Source organism: Aristolochia californica, unplaced genomic scaffold, assembly GCF_029961685.1.
Source record: "Aristolochia californica isolate CCGP_79_NKW_82.1479 unplaced genomic scaffold, dmAriCali1.0.hap1 SCAF_4, whole genome shotgun sequence".
NCBI classification, from domain to species: domain Eukaryota; kingdom Viridiplantae; phylum Streptophyta; class Magnoliopsida; order Piperales; family Aristolochiaceae; genus Aristolochia; species Aristolochia californica.
The window spans coordinates 44304236-44326548 of NW_027182103.1; the positions used below are offsets into that span (position 1 = coordinate 44304236).

General features: G+C 42.1%; 2 protein-coding genes and 1 non-coding gene across 4 annotated transcripts; 1 reads left to right on the forward strand and 2 right to left on the reverse strand.

Annotated features, from left to right (window-relative positions):
- Positions 1–11619: 11619 nt before the first annotated feature.
- Positions 11620–11692, reverse strand: TRNAF-GAA (transfer RNA phenylalanine (anticodon GAA)). The gene has a single exon. It is a non-coding gene; the product is annotated as a tRNA-Phe (tRNA).
- A 1904-nt stretch (positions 11693–13596) lies between these two features.
- On the forward strand, positions 13597–15152 carry LOC137963839 (transcription repressor OFP5-like). Its single transcript, XM_068811053.1, has one exon. It carries the CDS (start codon positions 13691–13693, stop codon positions 14894–14896), a length of 1206 nt encoding a protein of 401 aa, XP_068667154.1. The 5' UTR covers positions 13597–13690; the 3' UTR covers positions 14897–15152.
- Positions 15153–17057: 1905 nt separating this feature from the next.
- Positions 17058–21586, reverse strand: LOC137962235 (gamma-glutamyl hydrolase 2-like). Of its 2 annotated transcripts, XM_068808984.1 has the most exons (10): positions 21019–21585; positions 20650–20736; positions 19896–19985; positions 19290–19384; positions 18989–19049; positions 18790–18879; positions 18637–18699; positions 17806–17894; positions 17465–17557; positions 17058–17378 (listed from the first exon to the last, which is right to left on the reverse strand). In XM_068808984.1, the coding sequence occupies exons 1-10, from the start codon at positions 21445–21447 to the stop codon at positions 17345–17347; spliced, it is 1131 nt and encodes a 376-aa protein (XP_068665085.1). In that variant the 5' UTR covers positions 21448–21585; the 3' UTR covers positions 17058–17344. The 2 variants fall into 2 exon arrangements, with proteins under 2 accessions (XP_068665085.1, XP_068665086.1); XM_068808985.1 differs by lacking the exon at positions 20650–20736 and having other exon boundaries at positions 21019–21586.
- Between the last annotated feature and the right edge of the window lie 727 nt (positions 21587–22313).

Sequence of the window (22313 nt, forward strand, 5' to 3'; positions counted from 1 at the left end):
GGCCGGGGAGGGAGCGGCTCAAGATTGACTTGGCAAGGCATGAAGCTGGTTCCACGGATAAGGTGGGATGCTGGGCCCGACAGGAAGACTATGACGTGGATGAGAAATTGTTACGTCATCACTAACGCGTGACCTGCCGTTAAATAAGCCCACGTTTTTTAATTTCTCTCTCATTTAGGCGTAGCTGGAGCCCAGGCTGGTGCGGGTCGCGTTTTCCTATTACTTCGTCCTTTCGAGGCAGATCATCACGGGTCTTCTCCTTATCTTTTCCAATTATGACATTCTTATCCACCTCTCTCTGCTTTATGTCATGCATTTGTTGCAGAGCGGAAAGGGTATTCCTGTCCTACTGGCCCTTCTACTCGTACCGAGGGACATATTAGTCCTTTCGCATTTTTCTTTGCCGTCGACGACCATTTCTTTATAAAAAAAAGCTAATCTTGATAAAGTGAAGTAGCGAGTTAGCGAGTTATGAACCGAGTTGAATGGAGAGAGTTGGTCAGTCACGATCTGTTTCAACGAAAATCATCAACTATAACCGCAGTTTGTCGTGGGATAAATGCTAGAAACACCAGAATAAGACGTGTTTTATATGTTCCATGCGGTAGGAGGCGTTTTTTAGAAAAAAGGAAGAAGGAAATGGACAAGGCAACAACGGGGTGTGCACGTGCTAGTAAAGCCAAGTGGGAATCTAACCATCACTAATTCTAAATATCCTTCTCTATTGTGCTCTCTGAGTCGTGAGAACTCATTAAATTAATTAAATTCGTTTGCATCACGCCAGGAGCACAGAAGAATATCCCACGCATATGCTCTTCCCCGTCCGTCAGATCGCATATCGACGGCTGAAGGGTACAAGAGGGCCGCCGTCGAGCAGGAGCACGCATATGCTTCACCGGAATGATTAATCAAAGCCCGGGCCCAAGTTGGATAAGCATGCATCAGCATCTCATGGATAAAATTCCACACCCAATGGCTGCGGAAAATATACCACAAGTGGGTCGTTGTACAAAGGAGAGAGACAACTTGGAGAGGGGGACCGCGCGCCCCGAATCCTGGAAAGTTCAGCCACGGCCCCCCCGACCATGCATTATCCAGTCCTGAAGGCAGTAGCTGTGCAGGGAAAGAATCATTCGTACCGTTTTTTTTTCTGAAATGGAACTCGAGGGTTAGGATTCAAGAAGCGTCGCGATATTTCTGGGATCGTTCGCTCACATGGCGCATGGTCCCCGCGAAACAGAAGGGGAACGGGTGGAAACTGAGAAAACAAGGAACACGGTGTAATTAAACGGAAGGAACGTTGAGGGTGACAGTCGTCCTCCAAAAAGGAGCTGAGTTTGAAGGGGACGGGAAGATTGAAGACTCGACAGAGAAATGTTTCCTGGTTAGTTTGGAATTATTGAAGTTCTTTACTGGGTTTTGAAGACTGAGTTGGCATCTGTCGGTGTGTGCAGTGGTGAGTAAAAAACAAGCTGTTCGGCTGGAGCTTCCCAAATCGCAACTTCTTTAAATTAAATGAAAACAGAAAAATTTAGAGATGGAAGGGGTTGGTCGGCTTCAAGGAGGCGTTGGGCAGGTGGATTTGCAGTTGGTTCTGGGTATTGGCGGAGCGAGAGGACAGAAGTAGACCATCTACCGGTGGGTTTTAAAGAGTGATGCAATTCTCTCACCCAACATGTCAAAGCATAGTATTGTCTTTGTTCGTTCGATGCCTCGATGCCGGATTAAACGTACAACAACTCAAATGGCGGCCATTAACTCCTGAAAATTAGCATCTTCTTTTCATCATTTTTTTCCCCCTAATCGTTAGACTTCGTTAGTACATGGAAAATAGTCCGATTATGGAAGATAAGATTGCTGGTCCATGGACTAGCATCCCAAATCCAAAATTTTGCTCGTATCTTGGAACTGATTTATGTTGGATTTCATGCTCATTGTTATTTATTCTTAATGACATTTAAATATTGCTAAAGGTCAATGGTTGGTCGCCATAGATAGGGATTTAACAAGCCATAGTTAAAAGGCATGGCTAGCTTAATCAGCATTAGTAATTGTTTAATATGCAAACTGGGATTTAACAAGCCAACCACCATAGTTGTTGAACAGATGCCCACTTTTCATTCACTGTTCAATTCTTTTTGTCTCATTTTTTTTTTTTCTCAAAGACGAGAGTGATCATATATCTTCTTCCTCCTTCGTGTCTTAGACTTTGAATAAAGAGCTGATTCTTCCGATGTACCTTACCCTAACAACTGGTCTGTTGGAAATTTTAACATGTTATTTGTACTATCAGAACTCAACGATGATGTTATTTTTTCTTCATCTTCTTCCTCAGATTTTAACTCTTGGGACATCTCCGGCAAGTCAAGCGGGGTCATTTATCTGAACCTATATGAAGGACTGGTCGGGAACTGGTCGGAGACATGAATGGATCCCGATATTTGAAGGTTTTCTGTCGTTTGCAACTGCCTTTTCAGATGGAGCTAATAGTCTTTCTGTGCCAGTGTCATTCTCTTAAGTACACCTTAGATGTAATCATTTAAACGTCTGGCTTCAAGCATTATCGCCTTTGCATCTACATATAAATCCTTGTCTATAACATCCTTATCCACCGATCGAGTCAGGAATAGGATACATCAATCAACAAGGTGTAAGAATCTGCCCGTGTTTTGATTGAAAATTTCTCATCGGCAGTGGGATCGAATGCTTTAACACTTTTACAAGCCTCCCTGATGGCTTCCATGATCAATATGCCAGGGGTGGCCTTATCCAAGCAACAGAACAGCTCATGGGTTGTTTTCAGATGTACGCCTCAAACACTTCCATATATCATTTTTTTCTCCATTTCAATATGTTAAAATTCTCTTTGGTCACCAACCCGTCTTTTCTACAAAGTGCAAGCTGCCAACACCACGACCAACGTCTGAGAGCCTGAAGTTGCTCCTCGAGCATGGATTAGCTCGTCTCCAGATTCCTCCTTACCTAGAGGAAAACGAAAGGCACCTGACTTTACTTACTCTTGTGGAATTTACTTTGTTAGTGAAAGGAAATCAACCTAATGAGGGACTCACGATGTAGGAATTCTTATACCATCATATGTTGAACAAACAAAAAGGTTTATTTTAAATAGCTAGGTCATCTTCTTCTTTGCAGCCACTTGAATAATGTTGTAGCCTGTGCAGAATGAGGGTGATGGTTTTAATGGCATGGGCCTCCTCCGGATCGTTATGGAATAAGACAGCAGCCCACTTTAAGGTGGGGTGATTGGCTTTTGCTTCTTCAATCTTCTCCAAGGTTTTGCTGCTTCACCGAGAGAATGCGGTGAAAATGGTGCTCGTTTTTCTGTCCTTGTACTACTATGGGATATCAGCTCGACTACTCTCCTCCTTTTTACTATAGCAGGTTCTATGGTTCTATCCGTAAAAGTCAAGATTTGGGTGGGTGAAAAACGTATTATTTAAGAGTTAAAACTATCATAGTGTATCATCTAATTCATCTCAAGGACAAATTAATCCGTATTATCTTGAGAGGCACAAGGGCTGTCGAGGGCAAATAGAATTGCAACTTCAGCAGCCCCCATCGTCTGCCGACAGTCACATCGTGCCTAAATGCTCGTGATTTTGAATCGACATTCCATGAGAGGACCCTACACGGGCTTCTTCAAATCGTTCGGCACCGCCCCTTGAAAGGGATAACTGGACCCTGCCACGAGTCTCCCGCAAAAGAAGCGAGGTAGCTAGATATGGTTTACCAGGTGCCAATTGGCCATCTCTTTGCACGTCTCCCTACCGTGCTCGGTCACAGAGAAGCCGACTTCTGGTACTCTCTGGGCGGGCTCAGACTCACCCAATGCGGCTGTCACATTCATCAATTCTTACAACAAGTAACAACATCGATCTCCTTGTAAACCCATATTCGTTCCTTCCAGGAAAGAAAACGCCAGATTCTCATCACCCCCCCATGGAATCGGAGAATCCGGATAGACCGTGGAAGGCCGCCACTTAGTGAGTGGAAGCAGCTGTGCTAGGCTGACTAATTAGTAGATGAAAAGCTGCATGAAAACGAAGGGAGACACTTCTGAGGAACTTCGCCGGCACGAAATGAGGACTGGATTCAATTGCTTGCTTCCCCTTGCTTCCGGGGTCCAACTACTTGCGTGGGTGGGGTACCCATGCACGTCGCCAACTTGGGAAATATTTCCTCTTTGTTTCTAATGTCTTGGGCGTGGGGTGGGGCCTCTTTCATCTATTGTAGTCAATGCGCGACTCTAAAACCAAACAAAAGTCAAATATTCTACCTTCTCAATCTCAACCATTCTACTCTACGATTACATCGCTGAAGTGCTTGAAATTGACACATCTGTGCTGGTGGACCCGGTTGGATCCGAACTTTGACGGTATTTAAGTAGTAACAAAAACATGGACCCACAACTTTTTAAGTTTTCCAGATTTCTTCCCTCCCCGCATTATACTCTTTGCTTTTCCCAATTGGCTTTCTCCCAAATCCTTTGCGTAATCCACTTCGAATGGCACTATCCTCTCCGCCTCCTTCCCTCCTCGCCCACTATATATATAAACCAAAGGCCTTTGCGTCTTTGAATCAAGCATAATTCAGAATCAAGATGCAGTCTGCTACCTTCTCCTCTTCTCTGATGTCCGCCGCCTTCTTCCTCCTCGTTCTTGCGGCGGTTGGTGCTTCCGCGGCGAGAACAACTCCTTTCGCCGACCTATCCGGTTCCAGCCGAGAGTTACGAAAAGCGGAAGCCCCTTCCGTAAAACCGATAATAGCCACTGTAGTGAACGTTCTCAGCAGGGGCCGCATACCACCTTCGGCTCCCGGCCATCGAGGCCACGCCACCCCTGTTTTTACCAGACATTTTTCGGGAAGCAACTTCAGAAATGTTCCCAGTTTCAGAGAGCTGACTTCAACACCTAGTCCCGGTGTGGGACACTAAGTTCCCGACTGTCATGGCGTCGGCCGTTTCCTTTTCTGTATCATTTTGTGAATGATTTTTACTATCCGCATTCTCTCCTTGTTTTCTTGTTAGACGGAAGTTGTCCCGTTCACTCTTGAAGAAACACTAGTTAGTATACAGAGAAAACACAGCAGTTGACAGAAACTTTGCTGGTTGTCAAGATTTCCTTGTTCCTTTCACTCTTATGTTCTCATTTACGAAATAAAATCTTCCACGCCTTTTCAGACATGTCGTCTAATGTAATTGGAAGTGGTAGCGACTTATTGGTGCTTAAAGGAATATTTGACGGCGTAGGGAATTTATCTATTAACAATCCGCGTAAGTGATAATAATAAATGAAAGGAAAAAAACGTGATCTTGTAGATTGGTAATGCTGTTTAAGGATTTTTAATTCTTAAACGCATATCTATATCAACCGTTTCTCAAAGAAGATACGTCAGGCTTAATAATGCAGACAATCCCGAGTCCCATAGGGCTCGGTGAGTCAGTTCGCTAATCGGCAAGGTTGCCCTATGTTTAAAGGACTCACTGTAATCCCGGACTCTTTTAGGTTCAATGTCATATCTGGAACGGCCACAAAGAGAACGGAACGAATGGGCTCAATTTTTGAACCTCGAGATTTGCGTTCGTAACTTTTTGTTGGAACTAAGCTAAAGGTGTGAATTCCCAAACCAAAATTAGTGGAGCCTTGTCGTCTGTGAAGCTCAATTTGCCATGCGAAGATTCACATTCACAACGAACCAGTTTTTTAGCAGTTTTGGAAGGCTTTTTATATTAGTCTGATTGGCTAAGCAGGGAGGAGGACTGCTTTTGCTTCTTTACGTTATCTCCTCCGATCCAAGACAAATTGACTTCTGAATTTGATGAGGGCAGTTACTCGACTCTACTGGAACTAGTTGGAAATTGCACTTCTACTTGAGTGTGCCGATAATATAGAACTCCGATTCCTTTTCTTAAAGGCTGCTTGCAATTATAAATCATCCAGATTTGGAACTAATCGCAAGGGGCTCGTATAAATTACTCCCGTCGGTCGTTCTATTATCTGGATGATTATAATTTGTTTCTGGCACGCATCCCAGATTTTTGCATAGATCTGGGCATAAACAAACAAAACGTGGCACACAAGGAATCCGTAAAAAGAAAAATATGTCTGTCGTTCAACAAGTGATGTGATCAAAACGGGCTCTCTGAGCTGCGAGCAGCAAATCTCAGTCATCTTCCGCCATGGTTAAATAGCTGAGGTAATGTTTATTTTGGTGGGGATCAATAATGGAGGTTAGGTTACCTTCCCGTCGGTCATCACATCCTTACGACACCAGTGTATGGTCTGGTAGCGGAAAGTAGCCGCACCTGCAGATATGCGTAGAAATTCCATACGATCTGCTGCCGTGATATCTGACTGAAAACGAGATCAACGAACTCGCTGATAGTTAAGCTGCAGCGACTCCGCCTCTCACGTTTTCTAAATCAAAATCTCTTACCCTCATCCATCGGGGGGGGCTTGCATTGGTTTTCTCTCCGTGGGTTGGTCGCTCCTTCATTCGCTTGAACAAACAGTCGGTCGTGGACGGCCGCGTACAAGCTCAACACTTTTGGGGCAGAAAGGGAGCAAACCACATGCGAGATGGACCGACTGAGAGGTTATAAGCGGACATCATTCACGGATTTTTGGGACCCTTGCCTGCGATACTCAGGCACAAAAAGCAGCATTGGAATTTCACAAAAAAACATGAAGGATCGTCATCCTCTTCGGAGAAGCAAAGTCTACTCCACTGGCCCACACAGTGCGACTTTTGGGCCTAGCAGGGTGGGACCATTCACCGTATTCCTTTAATGCTCTACATTTGAGTCATTGCAATCTTTGTTGTCGGTGTGCTATGTTGGTTGATTACCTTTTCAGAAAACGGAAATGCTGAAGCTCTTCTTTGACGTACTGCACGTCTTGATGTTTTTTTTTTCTACGGCAAGACTCGATCCTGTGTTGCTACGGTTACCCGAGACACTGCTCCATGGAAAGAAGAGGAGGGAGATGACACAAGTTCACCAGACACGTTAATGGCTTCTAAAGAATGAATTTCACAAGTTTGCAGAAGCAGGACCCATGCGTCCACGCGTCTCGAGGACTTCAAGCTAAACTTCCTCTGTGGTGGAGTGGAGGCCCCTCCATGATCGATTCAGAAACACCCTTTTGATGATCGGTACATTATTCACTTTTCCCTTTTGTCGGTAAGTTTCATGGTTGGGCACCTAACCTAATTGAGACTTCTGCGATAATGGCTCAAACAGGTTATATGCTCACCGCCTCCCCCGTCCTCGTTTACCTCAGCATGACGCCAAATCTGAGATGTCCTCTGTAAGGCTGGCAAGATACCTGAAAAGATCCAAACCTTGTAATTCTACTCGGTTCTCCATGTTTCATGAAATCGTACTCAACTGCAAGACATTTACAAGAAACTCCAAGGACATACGAATTGATGCAAATGCCACTAACAAAACACTAGATGAGCAGGAGAGCAATTGCGTACATGACCTGATCTCCGCAAGCTTAATTATAACCTGTGTAGTCTGCAATGCAGAAGAAAATAATAAAGTTTCGAAGAAAAAAAAATCGTTGTCATTGGACGAGCTACATCGTGGGGAAGTGAGAGCACCATTCCATTCTAACAGAGATTCAGAAGAAGTTTGTCAAAAAGAGATGAAATCGATGGAAACCCTTATGCCATTAGTGACAAGACGCTTTCTCTTCGTAGCCAATGGTGCATGTTTCGAGAGGAGAGTGAATAGGATTTGCAATGACTCCAGTATCGACTCCGTGTTTGATGCCTTAAAAAAACCTGATTCTGTTTCGAATGATGTTGAATGTTAACGATAACAATTCCAACTACTTCGTTCGAAGATAAGCATTCAAAGCCGAAAACACATCAAGCAATGATTACCACAAAGGAATACGCTTCTCTGCTGACCGATTTCTTCAACCATAATCGTAAACCTGACGCGAAATTGTCTAGCGAAGCACCTACGGCTATCTAATTTTAGAAATCGACATCAAATTGAATGGCGCAGGACGGTCGGATTGTGCGGGTGGGACGAAAGAGTCCAAATCATTGGACCTCGAATATGTATCCGGCGTTTAGGGAACGCGAAGTTCTGAAGAAAGTATCTTGCTTGCACTTTCTTTTATTATGTAACGGATGGAATTAAGTGAATTAACTGACGAACAAATATAAGCATCAAGTACGATAATAAGACAACGTAGAGGGGGGATCTGTTGTGCAGGCGATACTTTTGACCTTCTCCGATCGTCGGCAGCTGCTGTCGTCACCGCTACCGACGGAAGGAGTGGTCCTATCTACTTAATTGTTGAATGAACGGAATCATACAAAAGCAAATCGTAAAGGGAACCTTTTTCTTGAAGAAACACAATCGCTTTTCTCAAAATTGTGATATTACACTCTGTGTTTCATGTATCTCTCCTCTACTCAAGGGAGCTGTAAAATTAATGAATTCGGGGATCTTTCTGTACATTACATGACTATACAGTGTAAAGCCTAAGTCATCAGAACAGAAAGAAAAAGGAAATCCAAAAAACAAAATACTGCTAGGCAGATCTACCAAAATCTGTCGTATGAAAAAATAAATCCAAAAGGAGAGATGAAAGAAAGCGTGGCGTCTTTCGTCCTCTAATGGCCCACTCCGGGGCTCGGAACTGACTTGAGAATCCGGTCGATCTTGGAGAAATGCATTGAAAGGAGCTTCTGACCGACGACCATGGCGTGGCCCTTTTTGCTAGGCGCCGAAGGGGTTACCTTACCCTTGGGAAGGGCGCTGAGCAACAAACTCGCATCCAAGGAGGGGACGCTCTTGGTGCTCTCTTCGCTCAATAGCTTTCTCGCGTGTAGACAAGGAGCGAGGCAGCAGACAAGAAGAAGGACGAGAGCCAGGAGCTTGTGAGATGCCATCTGTTGAACGGACTTGAACTGTTCTGAAGTAAGTGGTTTTGGCTATCTGGAGGGGAGGAAGAGGAGAGAATGAGACGGAATGGAGCGGAACGAGGGAGGGTATGATTTGAAGGGCGAGAGAGGGGGTGGAGGGGGTTTATATTGCGCGATGGAGGGTGAACTGTGGAGTCGTGAACTGCTCTTTCCGTCCATTGCCACCGTGTCTGGGCACGTAAGTAGGAGGAAAAAAGGACGGACCGCCGATCAAGTCAGATAGGCGTGGTCAGACTCACCTAGTTCCCATTTGAATTAAATCAGAAACTAAATTGCAATTGGTATCACGGGTTTCTGAGAAATTGCCGCGTGGAGAAGTGAGGTCAGCTTCCAGCTGCCGCCCGGGTCTTTCCTTGTGGCTTCTTCTTACTTCTTACCCTCACCACCTCAAAAGTCACGGCTTTGAGTCGTCTTGGCAGCTCGCCCCATTGTTTACTACCCGTCAGCGCTTTGTGGCCCCATCACAACATAGACAATTGAGCCGTGCCGATGTAGCCATGTAAGAGGTCAAAGCCATGACATCCGGAACGACTCTGTTTGGGTGGAATTCCAAACTTTGACGGCTTGACGCAGCCGTGAGATTTGATTATTGATTAATGTGGTTGAGGCTCACATGGGAAGACGCAAGAGGAGAGTGAACAAGGAAAGAAAGCCATCGCACATCAATTTCTACCGTCCGGAGAGCGAAGAAGACGATTCTTATTTATTTTCTTCAGTTAGGTTCCTGCCTTTGTCGGATCTACGCGGAGCTTGGTCAGAGATGCTTCAACCCGTAAATTCTAGGCGACTCGCATTTCCATCCCGTTGTCGTGCCAAAATAACCAGAAAATGCACCGGCATTTGAAAAAGAGAAAAACCAAAAGAGTGAACGAAATCAAAACGGAACGCCCAACGATTTGTACGACTCATCCTGCGACTCGGCCATTTACGGGCATAATATGTTGGGATGTGTCAATTTGAAGCCATCTCTTCTTATACCAAGCAGTTCAATATGGGTGACGAGAGGGTCGGGTCACAGGGTGGGTCTCTCTCCACCTCAATTACCTCGAAAGATCAATCCGTTTTTGACTGTTAATAAACAATTAATGAGGTACAGATCCAAATATTAAAGTAACAAAACTATAACACGTCACTCTACTTTCTAAAATGAGGTCAATGATAAGCTATCTATCCTCAATACATTCCCAGGACCGTGGACTAGGACATGTTTGTCACTTGATGGGGCTTTTTCTTTGAACCTCTGTCTACCCCCCCCCCCTTGCCTTGACTTCCAATTCCCTCTTTCGTAGATTCTTACTTGCGAGACTGCCAAGCATGGATTGCTCACTAATGCGATTCATTAAATTCAAAGTGGGGGAATTGGCAAGTGGGTCGGATGGTCTGGTCAGAGGAGACGACGGCGGGTTGGAAAGGGTAGGTGGAACGAGATTTAATACTAGATTAGTATGTTCTTGACTTGGCCTTGGGTTGAGTCCATCTTGCATAGGCTCGGCCGTGACCCGCTTGACCCCACAATGAATCTAGCCTTCCCTGTACTACAGCTTTAATTTCAGATGAAGAATGACTCGGTTCTTCCCTGTACTTGTTTCGTTTAGAAAGAGACGGTTCCGTGTTAAAAACAAAGGAGCATTCAGAAAGCTTTTGGCTATCTTTTTTTATATTATATCGGTTTTTCTTCTACGAAGATTAGTCTCTGCAGGTGGGTATCCATCCTTTGCTTTTTCCAGAGAACAAAAGCAGTAAATGTATCCTCCAATGTCGTTCTAAAGCCAAGCAAGATTACCAGACAAGCGCGTTTGACGGCCATTTCACATGGCATCGATCTTGAATTTTCTTTGTACACACCCTCAGGTTCGCTTCGCAGTTCACACTGCACCGGCTAAAACTCGTTACAGAAGGGTGATGGTGATCACCCAAGAGGATCGACATTATTGACTGTCGGGGGAAACAGACGCTCATTGCTCCAGGATCAAAATCTACCCCAATCTAATCACATAGAGAAAAAAAAAAAAAAGGTTTTGTAGGTGGTAACGAATGGGATTTAGGGGTGTGAAGAGGATCGGCTCCGCCACCGCCACGAAAAGAGACCAAACAGACCGGTGAAGCATCAGGCGGCGAAAGATTTTTAAATTTTGAAGATTTGCTCCGGCAGACTTTCAAACGTCGAAGGCCACAGTCGCATTTAATCAGAATCGATTAGCATTAAGCAAGGCAAACCCATCACAGAGTATGTATTAGTATCACACATAAAAAAAAATTGATTCAGAATAATGAATATACAATTAGCATAAGATTGTATATAGATACGGACCCTTAGATTATAATTGATAAAAAATTCAATTAGTAATTTAATGTTTTTTTGCCATTGTCGTCAAGTCAGTTATCTGGGTTTCATTTATTTTAGGAAGTCTCTCTCACAACTGTATTATTGTGAAAGGTACCCAAAAGGCCCACCTCTGCTGCAGGCTTTCTAGTGCGGCCCGTGCGGATCTCTTGCCTTTAGGCTACGACCCACGATGTGGGTTGGGCTTGAACACCATATTACGTCTAATATAGACTATGGGTATAGAACTTCTACAAATGGGCGTTAATGAACTAAAAAAATGGGTTGACGCTATGCGGCCCTTTACTTTGATATTTAAAAACTTTAAATGCGGTGAGCGTGGATCGAACACGCGACCTTCAGATCTTCAGTCTGACGCTCTCCCAACTGAGCTATCCCCGCCGGCCATCAATTGAAATAACAACGTTAGAGAAGTCTAAAACCCGATCAACTGATCTGTTATCACATGCCGAACAGCAACGTGATTAGACAAGCTTGAATGGAATTGCCCCAGGGGGTAATACCCGGAAGTGGTCGATTCCCCATCACCATGAGGCCTTGACAAATTGATTCAGACAATTTCCGTCCGCCCTGAGTGAGACAGATTGACCGCGCATGACACATTATCTGCCTTTAACACCGGCCTAAAGTGTAGGATACTTTTAGCGGTGGCTTATTAGATTACACCATCATGTGTTGCCGTGGCAAACTGTGGCAGAAGCCACAGAGGGCCCAAAAGGAAACACCTCTGTCGCTCCCCTCTCTCCCTGTCTCGTCTTGTCCGGCACAGTCCTAGTCTTCAGCTATTCTTTCGGAGCCTCCCTCTCCTCAACGTTGATCAGAAACTGAGACGAGTGTGAATTTCATGAACAAGAGCACGAACTGTGAGTCTATGAAGTTGCAAGAAGGTTGCTATTTCGGCTTTGTTGCGTAGGGAGTATAGACTCTAGGCAGCAGAGAAGAGATACAGGTTGGGCCGCTGGGATGAATCCCAGAGAGATACGGTAGTGGAATTGATCCGACATAGATAATGTAAGGAAAAGCCAAGATGGGACAAAAAGAGAAACAAGGTGAATTGGATTCAGGAATTGACTGGACTGCTCACTGCTCCACTTCCTGTCATGAGAGCTGCTCCCAGCCTCTGAGAGATGACTTTAATATATTTGTGTTTGTTTATCTGCCATCGGCGCTTAATTAGAACTGTTTCAAACTTTAAGTTGAATAGTAAACGGGGATGCCATGGTCGTTACAGGGAATCTGAGAAAGAGATGATCACTCCGTTGGCCGTCTGAAGATTTTACTTTAAGGAGGGAAACACACTCGACGTGTCTTCCTCTGGCACGACATTGTTTACCTCCATTCTCGAGATTGATGAGGTTTATCATGGGGCAACCGGAAACACAAGTACGAGTACGGCGAGACAATAAGAAGGCTCAAGCGTTGAGTGGTGGAGGGGAGGGGTTGAGACTTTGTCATGTTATGTGATTCAAGTCCCGGCAAGCTCGCCCCCACCATGTTACAGGCGACGAACTTGAAGGTACACCGCTGCAGATAACAGGAAGGAAGGAATTATGATACGGCTTCTTTTTCAGTTTTCGACACATTCGCCGGAGGCCGGGGGGAGACGTACCACTGCTCTTAAGCAAAACGCCAGGTTGGGTTACTTGCAATATGTAACTTAATTATAGGCAAAGCCTAGGAGGTTTTTAAGGGAAATTTCAGCATCTGTGTAGGTGAGGAAAGGTAAAAAGTGAAAAGCAGGGGGAGAGTAAAAAGAAAATGGATTTTATGTAAGGGGGCACTGCTGGTCCACAAGAGGAACAGAGTGTGAACAGTAGAGAGTGATAGTTGATGAGGGAAGACACAAAATGGGTAGAGGTCCCCTCCCCATCTGACGGCTTTTTTTTTTTTTTTTTTTTTTTTTTTGTTCTGATTCGTGTACAGATTCCCCATTCGAAATCTTTGGCTCAGGGCTGCGTCGCCATTAAAAACGACGGGGCCCCGGAAGATTTTAAGAAAAAGTAAAAAGAGAGAGAAGGTTCTTGGTGCCCCAATTCTTGAGGACAATTCCATATGGCAAAAATAAATCAGAGGAGGCAAAGTGGTAAAAAGTTGTTATCGACTCACATGATTTTGTGGCGCGCGTTCCTTTTGAAATAGTCGAGAGTGATTCTGCTCCAACAGCACATACCCCCCCACCCCCCAACTCCCTCTGCCCACGTTCACGTCGCCCCGTCATATCCTCCCTCCAACCGCCTCCTCCCTCCCTCCCTCCCTCCCTCTCTCTCTCTCTCTCTCTCCAGCCACCACTACGCTGTCAGTTTTCACGCTCCCAATCGTAGCCAGTTTTCTACTGCATTCGGAGCTCCAGCCCCCTCGAAGAGGAAGAAGAAGGAGAGGATGAGATGGGAAAGAAAGAGATCCCCGATACTGTCCTTCTCTCGCGTTTTCCCAGTTTCCTGGTTCTCCAGACTCAAACAGACGAGCGGCAAAGATCCTCCTTCCCTACCTGAGAAAACCAAACAGAAGACCAAATGTAAGTCGCCTTCCAACTCTTCCTTGCCCGTTTGCTTTAGACCCTCCAGGCTCTCCGAAAGCGGTAGTCATATTTGTTCCTTCTCCAACCTATCCTTCTCTCCTGAGATTCTTGATGAGAGGACCGGTCAAAATGTCACCGGATTCGTGGAGCCGGAAGAGGATTACTGGCGCTTCTCTTTCAGGAAGCGAAGCTTCGAGCTGAAAGAGGGTGGACTTCCAACGGAGGCGGAAAGTTCTGAGTACCGTAAGGTTGGAAGTGTCGTCGTCGCCGATGTCAGAGAGAGGCGTGCTTCGTCCACCGACTTGGATTTTCTCCCGGGAATGCGAACGTCCGTGTGGGAGAAGAAGAGTAAGGATTCCGCCATTGGAGAATCTAGTCGAATGGATCAGAGACTGTTGGAGGAGCAATATATCCAGGCCGCCAAAACGAAGTTTGATTCCTCAACCCTCCCTGGAAAATCAGACACGAATGAAGACCGCCATGATCTCCCTGTAATAGCTTCTCCCGCGTGCTCCCCAAAATCACAGGAAAAACCCGATTTCAAGAAGGAACTTCATAGATTTCCACCCCTGAATTTGAAAAGACCAGAGCATAGTAGGAGACCAAAACCGAAGACCAAAACCACCCAAGGAAATCAGGAATGCCACCAACAGACCAAATATAAGGGTGATGGCCAGAGAAGGAAGCCGAAGCAGAGAACACCGAGTACGAAAGGCGAATTGTTCTCTCCCAGAACGATTTGCCGGATAAGAGCTCTGGAAGAATTGAAGAAGCGGAAGAAGGAAAGCGAGAGCGAGGCCCAGAAGAAGGGGAGGGATTTCGAGAGCTTCGCAGTGGTGAAGAGCTCCGTGGACCCGCAGAAGGACTTCCGAGACTCGATGGTGGAGATGATCGCGGAGAAGGAAATCGGACGACCGGAAGAGCTGGAGAGCCTCCTGGCCTGCTACCTGTCCCTCAATCCGTCGGAGTTCCACGACGTGATAGTGAAGGTGTTTCGGCAGGTGTGGTTCGACCTGAACCGGGACAACTTCGTCTCGGAGTTAGAGCGAGGTTATTATGACTATTGATTGACAAAGTTTTAACCATTAACAAGCGCAGAGCTTGGAACTCGAAACCTGTAAATTGGGCATTTATGAAAGCAATTATGAGTATGCAACTGCTAAACCCCAGATGCTTTTCCCGTTACATACTCATTTTCATCATTCATGTAATCCCTGAAACAACCGAAGGAAAAAATCTCAACTCGCTGAGCAGCTATCAAACTTTTGTAAATCATACTTATATTTACCGGATTTGTGTTCCGACTCGGCAAATCTCGGTCAGGTCTCGACTGTAATCACGTACCATTTTGAAATTGAATAAAAAATGGTTGAAATGTCGTGAAACATGAGTTTGGCAGATGACTAAAGACACTAGAGAAATCTATCTTTAAAAGCTGTCTTGCTGCATTCGAAGAGGGAGTGCGGAAAGTTGGGACCTCTCCACCCTCCTGTTTCTCCAGATTGAAGGGGAAGATAACAGTCACCATTCTTCTCTTAGGGCCTTCGTCTCTCCTCCAGAATGAGATGGAAGAACATGCCTGTACTTCTCTTCATTCCCCCTGCTTGGGTTAAAATTGTGGAAGGGTCGGAATGATAATATTCTATGTTATATTTAAAGATCTTGAGCTATTTAAACTTAGGTCCGTAATTGGGTAAGAATCATTTTGTTATTAATTTTAATTACCCACTTTGTTATTTATTTATTTACCAGATTGCCTTGAGTAGATTAGGGCAAACAAGTAAATTTGTGAATAAAATATAATTTTAATAGATAACTAAATTTAAGTTTATCAAGTAAAGAACTTTTCTTAAACCTGTAAAACACTAAATAAATAGAAATTTTAATTAAACATTATTTAAAATAACACATCAAGAGAAACCAAATTTACAAAACTATAACTCTTTATTTAGGTAATTAACCAATAGAGTATGGAGTAACTAGGAATAGGCATCCGGTCGGGTTTTATGAGAAACTTGACATGATCCAACCCGAAAACTCTGAGTTCAGATTTTTTATTTCATCCTATGGGTTGGGGACGAGGCGGGAGAAAAAAAACCTATCAGATTCAGGTAAGTTACAGGTTTTACCAAACCTGACCTGAACCCAACCCACATACAAGATAAAAATAAAAAAACAGGTTTGAGACAAATCAGGTTTACAAGGACAAATTGCGAATTGGGGATGGGTCGGGTTTAAATCAGGTTTCCGAAAATGGGATGAGGACAAGGTTCAACCTACTTAAAATCAAGTCAAAGCTTAAGAACATATAAGAGATTAAAAATTTTCAATACAATATTTATGTAAGGTTGAACCTGTCGATGCTACAAAATAGAAGTGGAAAATAAAAATTAAAAACAAGAAAAAACAAATCTTGTGAAGAAACTAATAGGATACATAAAGTTATGGAATTGAATAAAAAAAATTTGGAATAACTTCAAAAATGCATTAAGGAGTTGAAGATAAAATCATTCTGAAAATAAAAACGATGAATAACTAAATCAAAACAATTACAAGAATACCGAATCATAAGAATTTAAAGAAAATTAAGTAATACGATATTTCCTTAAGACACATTAGTATTGAATTAAGACATCTAATTCTTAACACTCCAGATTCATAAAAATGGTTGGCTCTAGCTCTAAAACAACAAAAGTATCACATCCTATACATCTATAATGTCATAGTCTTTAATTTTTGAGAGAATAGTTTCATCAAAATTAAGCAAATAAAAAATAAATCTGGAATAAATGTGAAGAATATAACATTACTAGATTCACAAAGATAATGCATCTTACTTGGAGTGTCCGTAATCACTTTTGCCAATTAAGATCCATATATAATGAAATGGATTTGTGTTGTTGTGAAAGAAGCCAGGGAGAAAAACATAAAGACAGTTGCAGAGAATTGTTTCACATCAGATGTAGATTTGAATGCTTGCTTCATAATATTGGAATTAGTATGATTGGCCTCCAGGAAACATTAAGCCACCACTCCCATACAGGAGAATGTTGAGGAGAAAACGTCATAATCTAGCATTACTGTATAAGAACATGGATTGGGACTTTGTATTCAGAGCATGAACTTTTGAGTTCGACATCATCCTTCAATAGTAAGTTCAGCCTAGAAGTTAAATACTTAAAACCATTCACTTAGAAAATAGAATATGAGGATGAGATTAGCATTGAGTTTCACAAACTGAAATTTATATCAGAAAGCTACCTTCTGTATCTGCAAAGTACATAAAGCTGCACTTGATTGCTTTATTCCAGGCTTCATGGAACGATAGACATGCTTATTTCTATTACCGGACACAATATTTTCCTCACCGTACCTCACTAAATTACAGCTGAAGACTGCTTATAATTCCTGTTTTCATTGATTACAGCATAACATAGGCTATATCATTTGCTCTAGAACAAAACAACAGCCAGAGAACCTTTTAGACGATGTCTTCTGAGTTTTGCCAAACAAGATCATGAGAAAATATAAACTTCATCATATCCTTTCCTACAACAAAAGACAACAACGATGAGTGAGATGAGCCACAATTTGGTTGGAGCAACTTATACAAGCTCAAACAACCGGAACCTTACCCAGCCTTCCCACAATATGTAGGGCTGTAATTGTAGATTAGATTGTCTAACACTTTCTGGGTGGGTGGCCTGTTCAAGGATTTTCTAGCCTCGCTGCACCATGACAATTGACTTCATTAACTCAATCAAGTATGCTTTCACAATTCTAAGAAATAACAAGTTGTTCAAGACAGGATAGACATTGACTTCATACTCACACTATTATGTGATTGATGGTAGCAATACTTTCAGATGCAATTTTCATTACAAAATGGCCGAGGACACGAAGTAATTAACAGGCTTAACATTAGATTAGGTTTCCATTCAAGCACTAAAAATGACACAGCAAAATAGTTAAGAACCTGATGAAAAAGTTCGCAACATGTTGAGTCACTTCAACTGCCTCCTCGGTGTGTGGAATCATCGATTTCCCCCATTCAAAGGCATTTTTCTGCAGTAAACTTCTCCAGTTCTCAGATGATGTTAAATTGGTACTCAATAAGGAATGCCAATCAGATTGCTGAGTTCTAACTCTTAGAAGAAAGGTGGAAACTTTTAATTAGGTAAAATAGTAAAAATCTAAATGACTTGCCATTTGTCCATATATCCAACAGTAACAGCATTTCGGCACAGCCAAGATTCGATGGTCAAGGAAATGCTGAAAAATCATTCTTATTGCCAATTTAAGTTTGGAATAGCAACCAGTGTTTTATCTTCTGCTGCCCTCGAGTAAAGCGAATGACCAAGTCAACACTGTGCAAGAGATAGCCTACTACAACAAACTAACGGAAGTTTTGCTCATCTTTTTAGCCCCAGACAACCTACTATAACAAATTAAAGGAAGTTTTGCTCACTTTTTTAGTCCAAGATAGCCTACTATAACAAACTAACGAAAGTTTTGCTCAATTTTTTTAGTCCCAGAAAAATAATAATCTGTTTTGCCGAGATTCGCCAGGAGAAAGAGGGAGTAAACTTGAAACAAAAAGCATTAATCCACCAATAATAGTTAACTGAAAATACTGAACGTGTCAGGTCGAGGCAAAAAAATAAATTGAGCATCCCACAGCCAGTCAAGCATTAGAAGTTTTGACACTATTATCAACCCGAAACCAGACTGAAAATTTTGAAAATCTATGTAGAAATTTATACTTTTAAGATTTCAGTCACTTAAACAAACTAGCTTCAAAGACTACCTCTGGGTGCCACTGGAAGCCAGTCACAGGATAGTTGTGTCCTTGTACTGTTGAGACATAGATCTGATTCAGACAAAGGGTAAGAAATTGCTGTGGAATACTTACAATAGTTCCTTCTTAGAGCAATGGGAGATTAACTGATGTTTTCTATACCTGAGAATTTTCGTCTGCACTCGTGGTCAAGATCTTGAAAAATTTTGATAAGGCAGGATATTTGTCAAATTTTTTTGGAGGTACACCATACTGCAATCAACACTTGTGATTGTTTTTAATTGAGTAAACCTTCATTGCAACCATAGTTAAGCTATCTTAAGCTGCATTGTCCAGAAGCATGAAGCAGGTGCACACTTACATAATGGTTTTGCATGACAAGACACTCAGTACTTAGTTTTTGTAACAAGTCTGGAGAAAACCTGCACAATAAATAAGCAATAAAGTTAGAAGTACATAGAAACCGCAAAAACAGAAGTGTAAAATAACAAATGAAGAATTTAAGCATGAAAATGTTGTAGTTGAAAACAGAAGTGACATCAGTAGTCTAGCAAATTGGTCATTTTTTCAGTTAATATATCCCCTTGACATGAATCATCCTTGAATACTAAAATCGCAGTTATCAGTAACTTACCTTGAATATTTTTGTGAAGAAAACCTACCTTCGAAACACAGTTCCTTCCAAATTTATGTTTTTAATGAACTGAAGTGTAGACGCCTGATCTGTAGCTGAAAATGTTTCAAGGACTCCTCTATCCTTCATTAAACCAAATTATAATATAAATTTTTTTTGAAATACTTGACCAACATAAACAGATGCATAGATAACATGTATTTTCCATGTGGACGCCTGATCTGTAGCTGAAAATGTTTCAAGGACTTCTCTATCCTTCATTAAACCAAAGGATAATATAAAAAAAATAAAATTGAAATACTCGACCAACATAAAGAGATGCATAGACAACTTGCATTTTCCATGTGGTTTAGATGGGTCAATGTCAAACAAGATTTTGAAGTCCAAGCTCAGGCGAAAAATCTCCAAAAACAACTCTTCAGTAAAATTGAGTACATAAACTGCTTAATAAGAACTTTGTCATAAAAAATTCTAACTATAAGCAGCCTAAAGAGAAAATAGGCAAGAAAAATTACAATCCTATACTTCTCCTCAATAAACTAGAAAGAATGAAACTTGAAGTTTAGTTGGATAACAAATAGACAAGCATTCCCTGAAGATATACTGATAAAAAAAGAAAGTAGATAGGTAATACCTCGGCGATCACCATACTTAAAATCTCAAAGCCTAAGCAGATTGCAAACAAAGGGAAGTGATCTCCGGCATCATTTTTAGCTAAGATTTTCTGCAGAGTTACAAAAAACTGGATTACGCATTATTATCATGAACAGCACAGCTTTTCAACACTATTCAAGTGACAACTCTTCAAGTGACAGCTCCTGGTTGTTGTATACAGTTTGCACAAACAATTGATCCTTCAGAGGAATATCTACCTAACAAATTTGGATGTAGGATTGGGGTCTGCTGAAACTGAGTTGGTGCATATTATAGAATCCCATGAGCGGGTTTGGCACCTTGAATGTGACCCATTATCGCCCACATGATAAGATCCATTAAAAGGACTACTCATGTTTATGGGTTCCTGCAGTAGGCAGGAACCTGGTCTTATCTAACATATGAAAATTCAGTGATTGGAATGAACTTTCCTAATATGCTGATTCTGACAAGGTCGACAAGATGATATTAACTAATTTTCTAGAGGATCGCTGAAAGTTGAAAATGAATTCTGCTACTAGATGCAGCTTAATACTACATGCTTGGTACTTAAAGAGAATTCAGCGTGCCAGACAAATTTGAAATATATAGCTCAAAGAAGTTCAGTCTCGTTCATCAGAATAAAAAGCATAAGAAAATGGTTGATAGTTTATTTTCTTCAAGAGTTTACTTCAATTTACTTCAAACAAACAGAACTGATTTTTGTTAAGTACTTACACAGGAGACGTAAATACCTTGAAAATTTGTTTGGCGGTATCGAAGTATAAACCAGTTTTACACCATCCGCCAGTAAATAGCACACCATTCACCAGTTCGAGCTTCTACATTAACAAGTATCCAGTGGCAAAGTGAAATAACGATCTTTTATGCCAGATCAGTTAAAAGAAAGGCGGAGGAACGGTAAGTAAAACACGTATTAACACAGACGATAAAGAAGTTCCAAATATCCTCGCTCTAGAAATTCGCACTAATATGTGTACACGCAGTTCATGAGTTGACCAATCCAGAGCCACAATTTTGAAACACAAGTAATAGTTAACAGAATATTACTTAAAATTTGTATCAGAAAGTAATGCACGGATCAACTCATGAAGCAATCTAACCTCAGTCAGCACTTCCATAGGTTCGTTGTAGATGAGTGGAATCACGCGAGCCCCAGCTGATTCCACAAATTTAACATAAGAGGCAGCAATATAGGAGGCATTTGTAGAATTGCTCAATCGGCCAGAAGCGCCATCGCCAGGATGGCTCAAAATCCCAATCACTGGGCTGTAGTAGAGCGTCGGATCAGAAGGCGGACAAGTGAGTGACCGAGATTGGTTGACTATTCCACCGGGAAGAAGGATTGTTTGAGCTTTTGCACAATTGGAATTCTTGGAAAAGGAGAGAAGGAGAGGAATCCATAAGCAACTCCAGAGATCAGAGAAAGCCGATGAGGAAGTACGACGTTGAGAATCGTTTTCTGTCGCAATTTCGTCGTGGCAACTCGGTATTTGCGAGCACTGGCAGGTGTGCAATCGGTGACCGTGCATCTTTACGTGGATCCGGAGCCAGATCGATCGGCCAGAGGAGGAGGACGAGAAGAAAACCAGAACCCCTGATAGTTTCAGATAAAAATCAGAAACAAAGAGGCTCTGGTCTCCGAAACTGAACACCGCTAGGCGTAGTCTTGAAGCTTTCTTTTTCGAAGCGTTTTAGATTTTTATCAACAAAATGATGGCAGCCGTAGCTTTCACTTTCGTACTATTTTAAGAAGGGAATTATGAGTCACGTTGCCGCGGTTGCCAGGAGAGGGAAGTGGGAACTCTTCAAAATTCAAATCTATTTTACGTAAAATATTAAGAGAGAAACTGGACCCACCATCTCCACATTTATCTAATTCACCAAACTGGACAATTAAGGGGTAATTAGCATAATTTCTTCAATGATATAAGTTTCGTTCTCACATAAAATATCAAATATCTAATAATAAAAATAGTTGTTTGATTATCACATCCCAAACCTCTAATTGGAAAACCAAATTCTTCCATTAATTACTTCATTAACATTAGATTGTGCTACTAGAATTTGCTTCTTACTTCTCCTAGTCACTAAATTACTATCAATAAAATTACAAAAAACTTTGGTTGACTTCCTATCTAATTTTGAATAAAATTACAAAAAACTTTGGTTGACTTCCTATCTAATTTTGAACTAGCATAATGTGCATCTTGAAAACCTCTAACTTATTCATATGAGGTTTATACGGAAGTCTTTTTTTTTTGGAGAAAGCTTCAAGTATCTCAAAATCCGATAAACTGCATCTCTATGAACAACTTGTGGTGAATCCATAACTTGACTTACCACATTGACAACAAACAAAAATTTGGGTGTGTCACGGTAACATACAACAATTCCT

What these genes read in the sequence shown, in the direction of transcription:
- LOC137962235 (XM_068808984.1), bottom strand. Translation starts at nt 21,447, where the DNA reads ATGCACGGTCACCGATTGCACACCTGCCAGTGCTCGCAAATACCGAGT. An exon ending in CCGCCAAACAAATTTTCAAG is followed by an intron (nt 19,986 to 20,649) that starts GTATTTACGTCT and finishes GTAACTCTGCAG; the next exon opens with AAAATCTTAGCTAAAAATGA. An exon ending in GAAGGAACTGTGTTTCGAAG is followed by an intron (nt 19,050 to 19,289) that starts GTAGGTTTTCTT and finishes TTTATTGTGCAG; the next exon opens with GTTTTCTCCAGACTTGTTAC.
- LOC137963839 (XM_068811053.1), top strand. Translation starts at nt 13,691, where the DNA reads ATGAGATGGGAAAGAAAGAGATCCCCGATACTGTCCTTCTCTCGCGTT.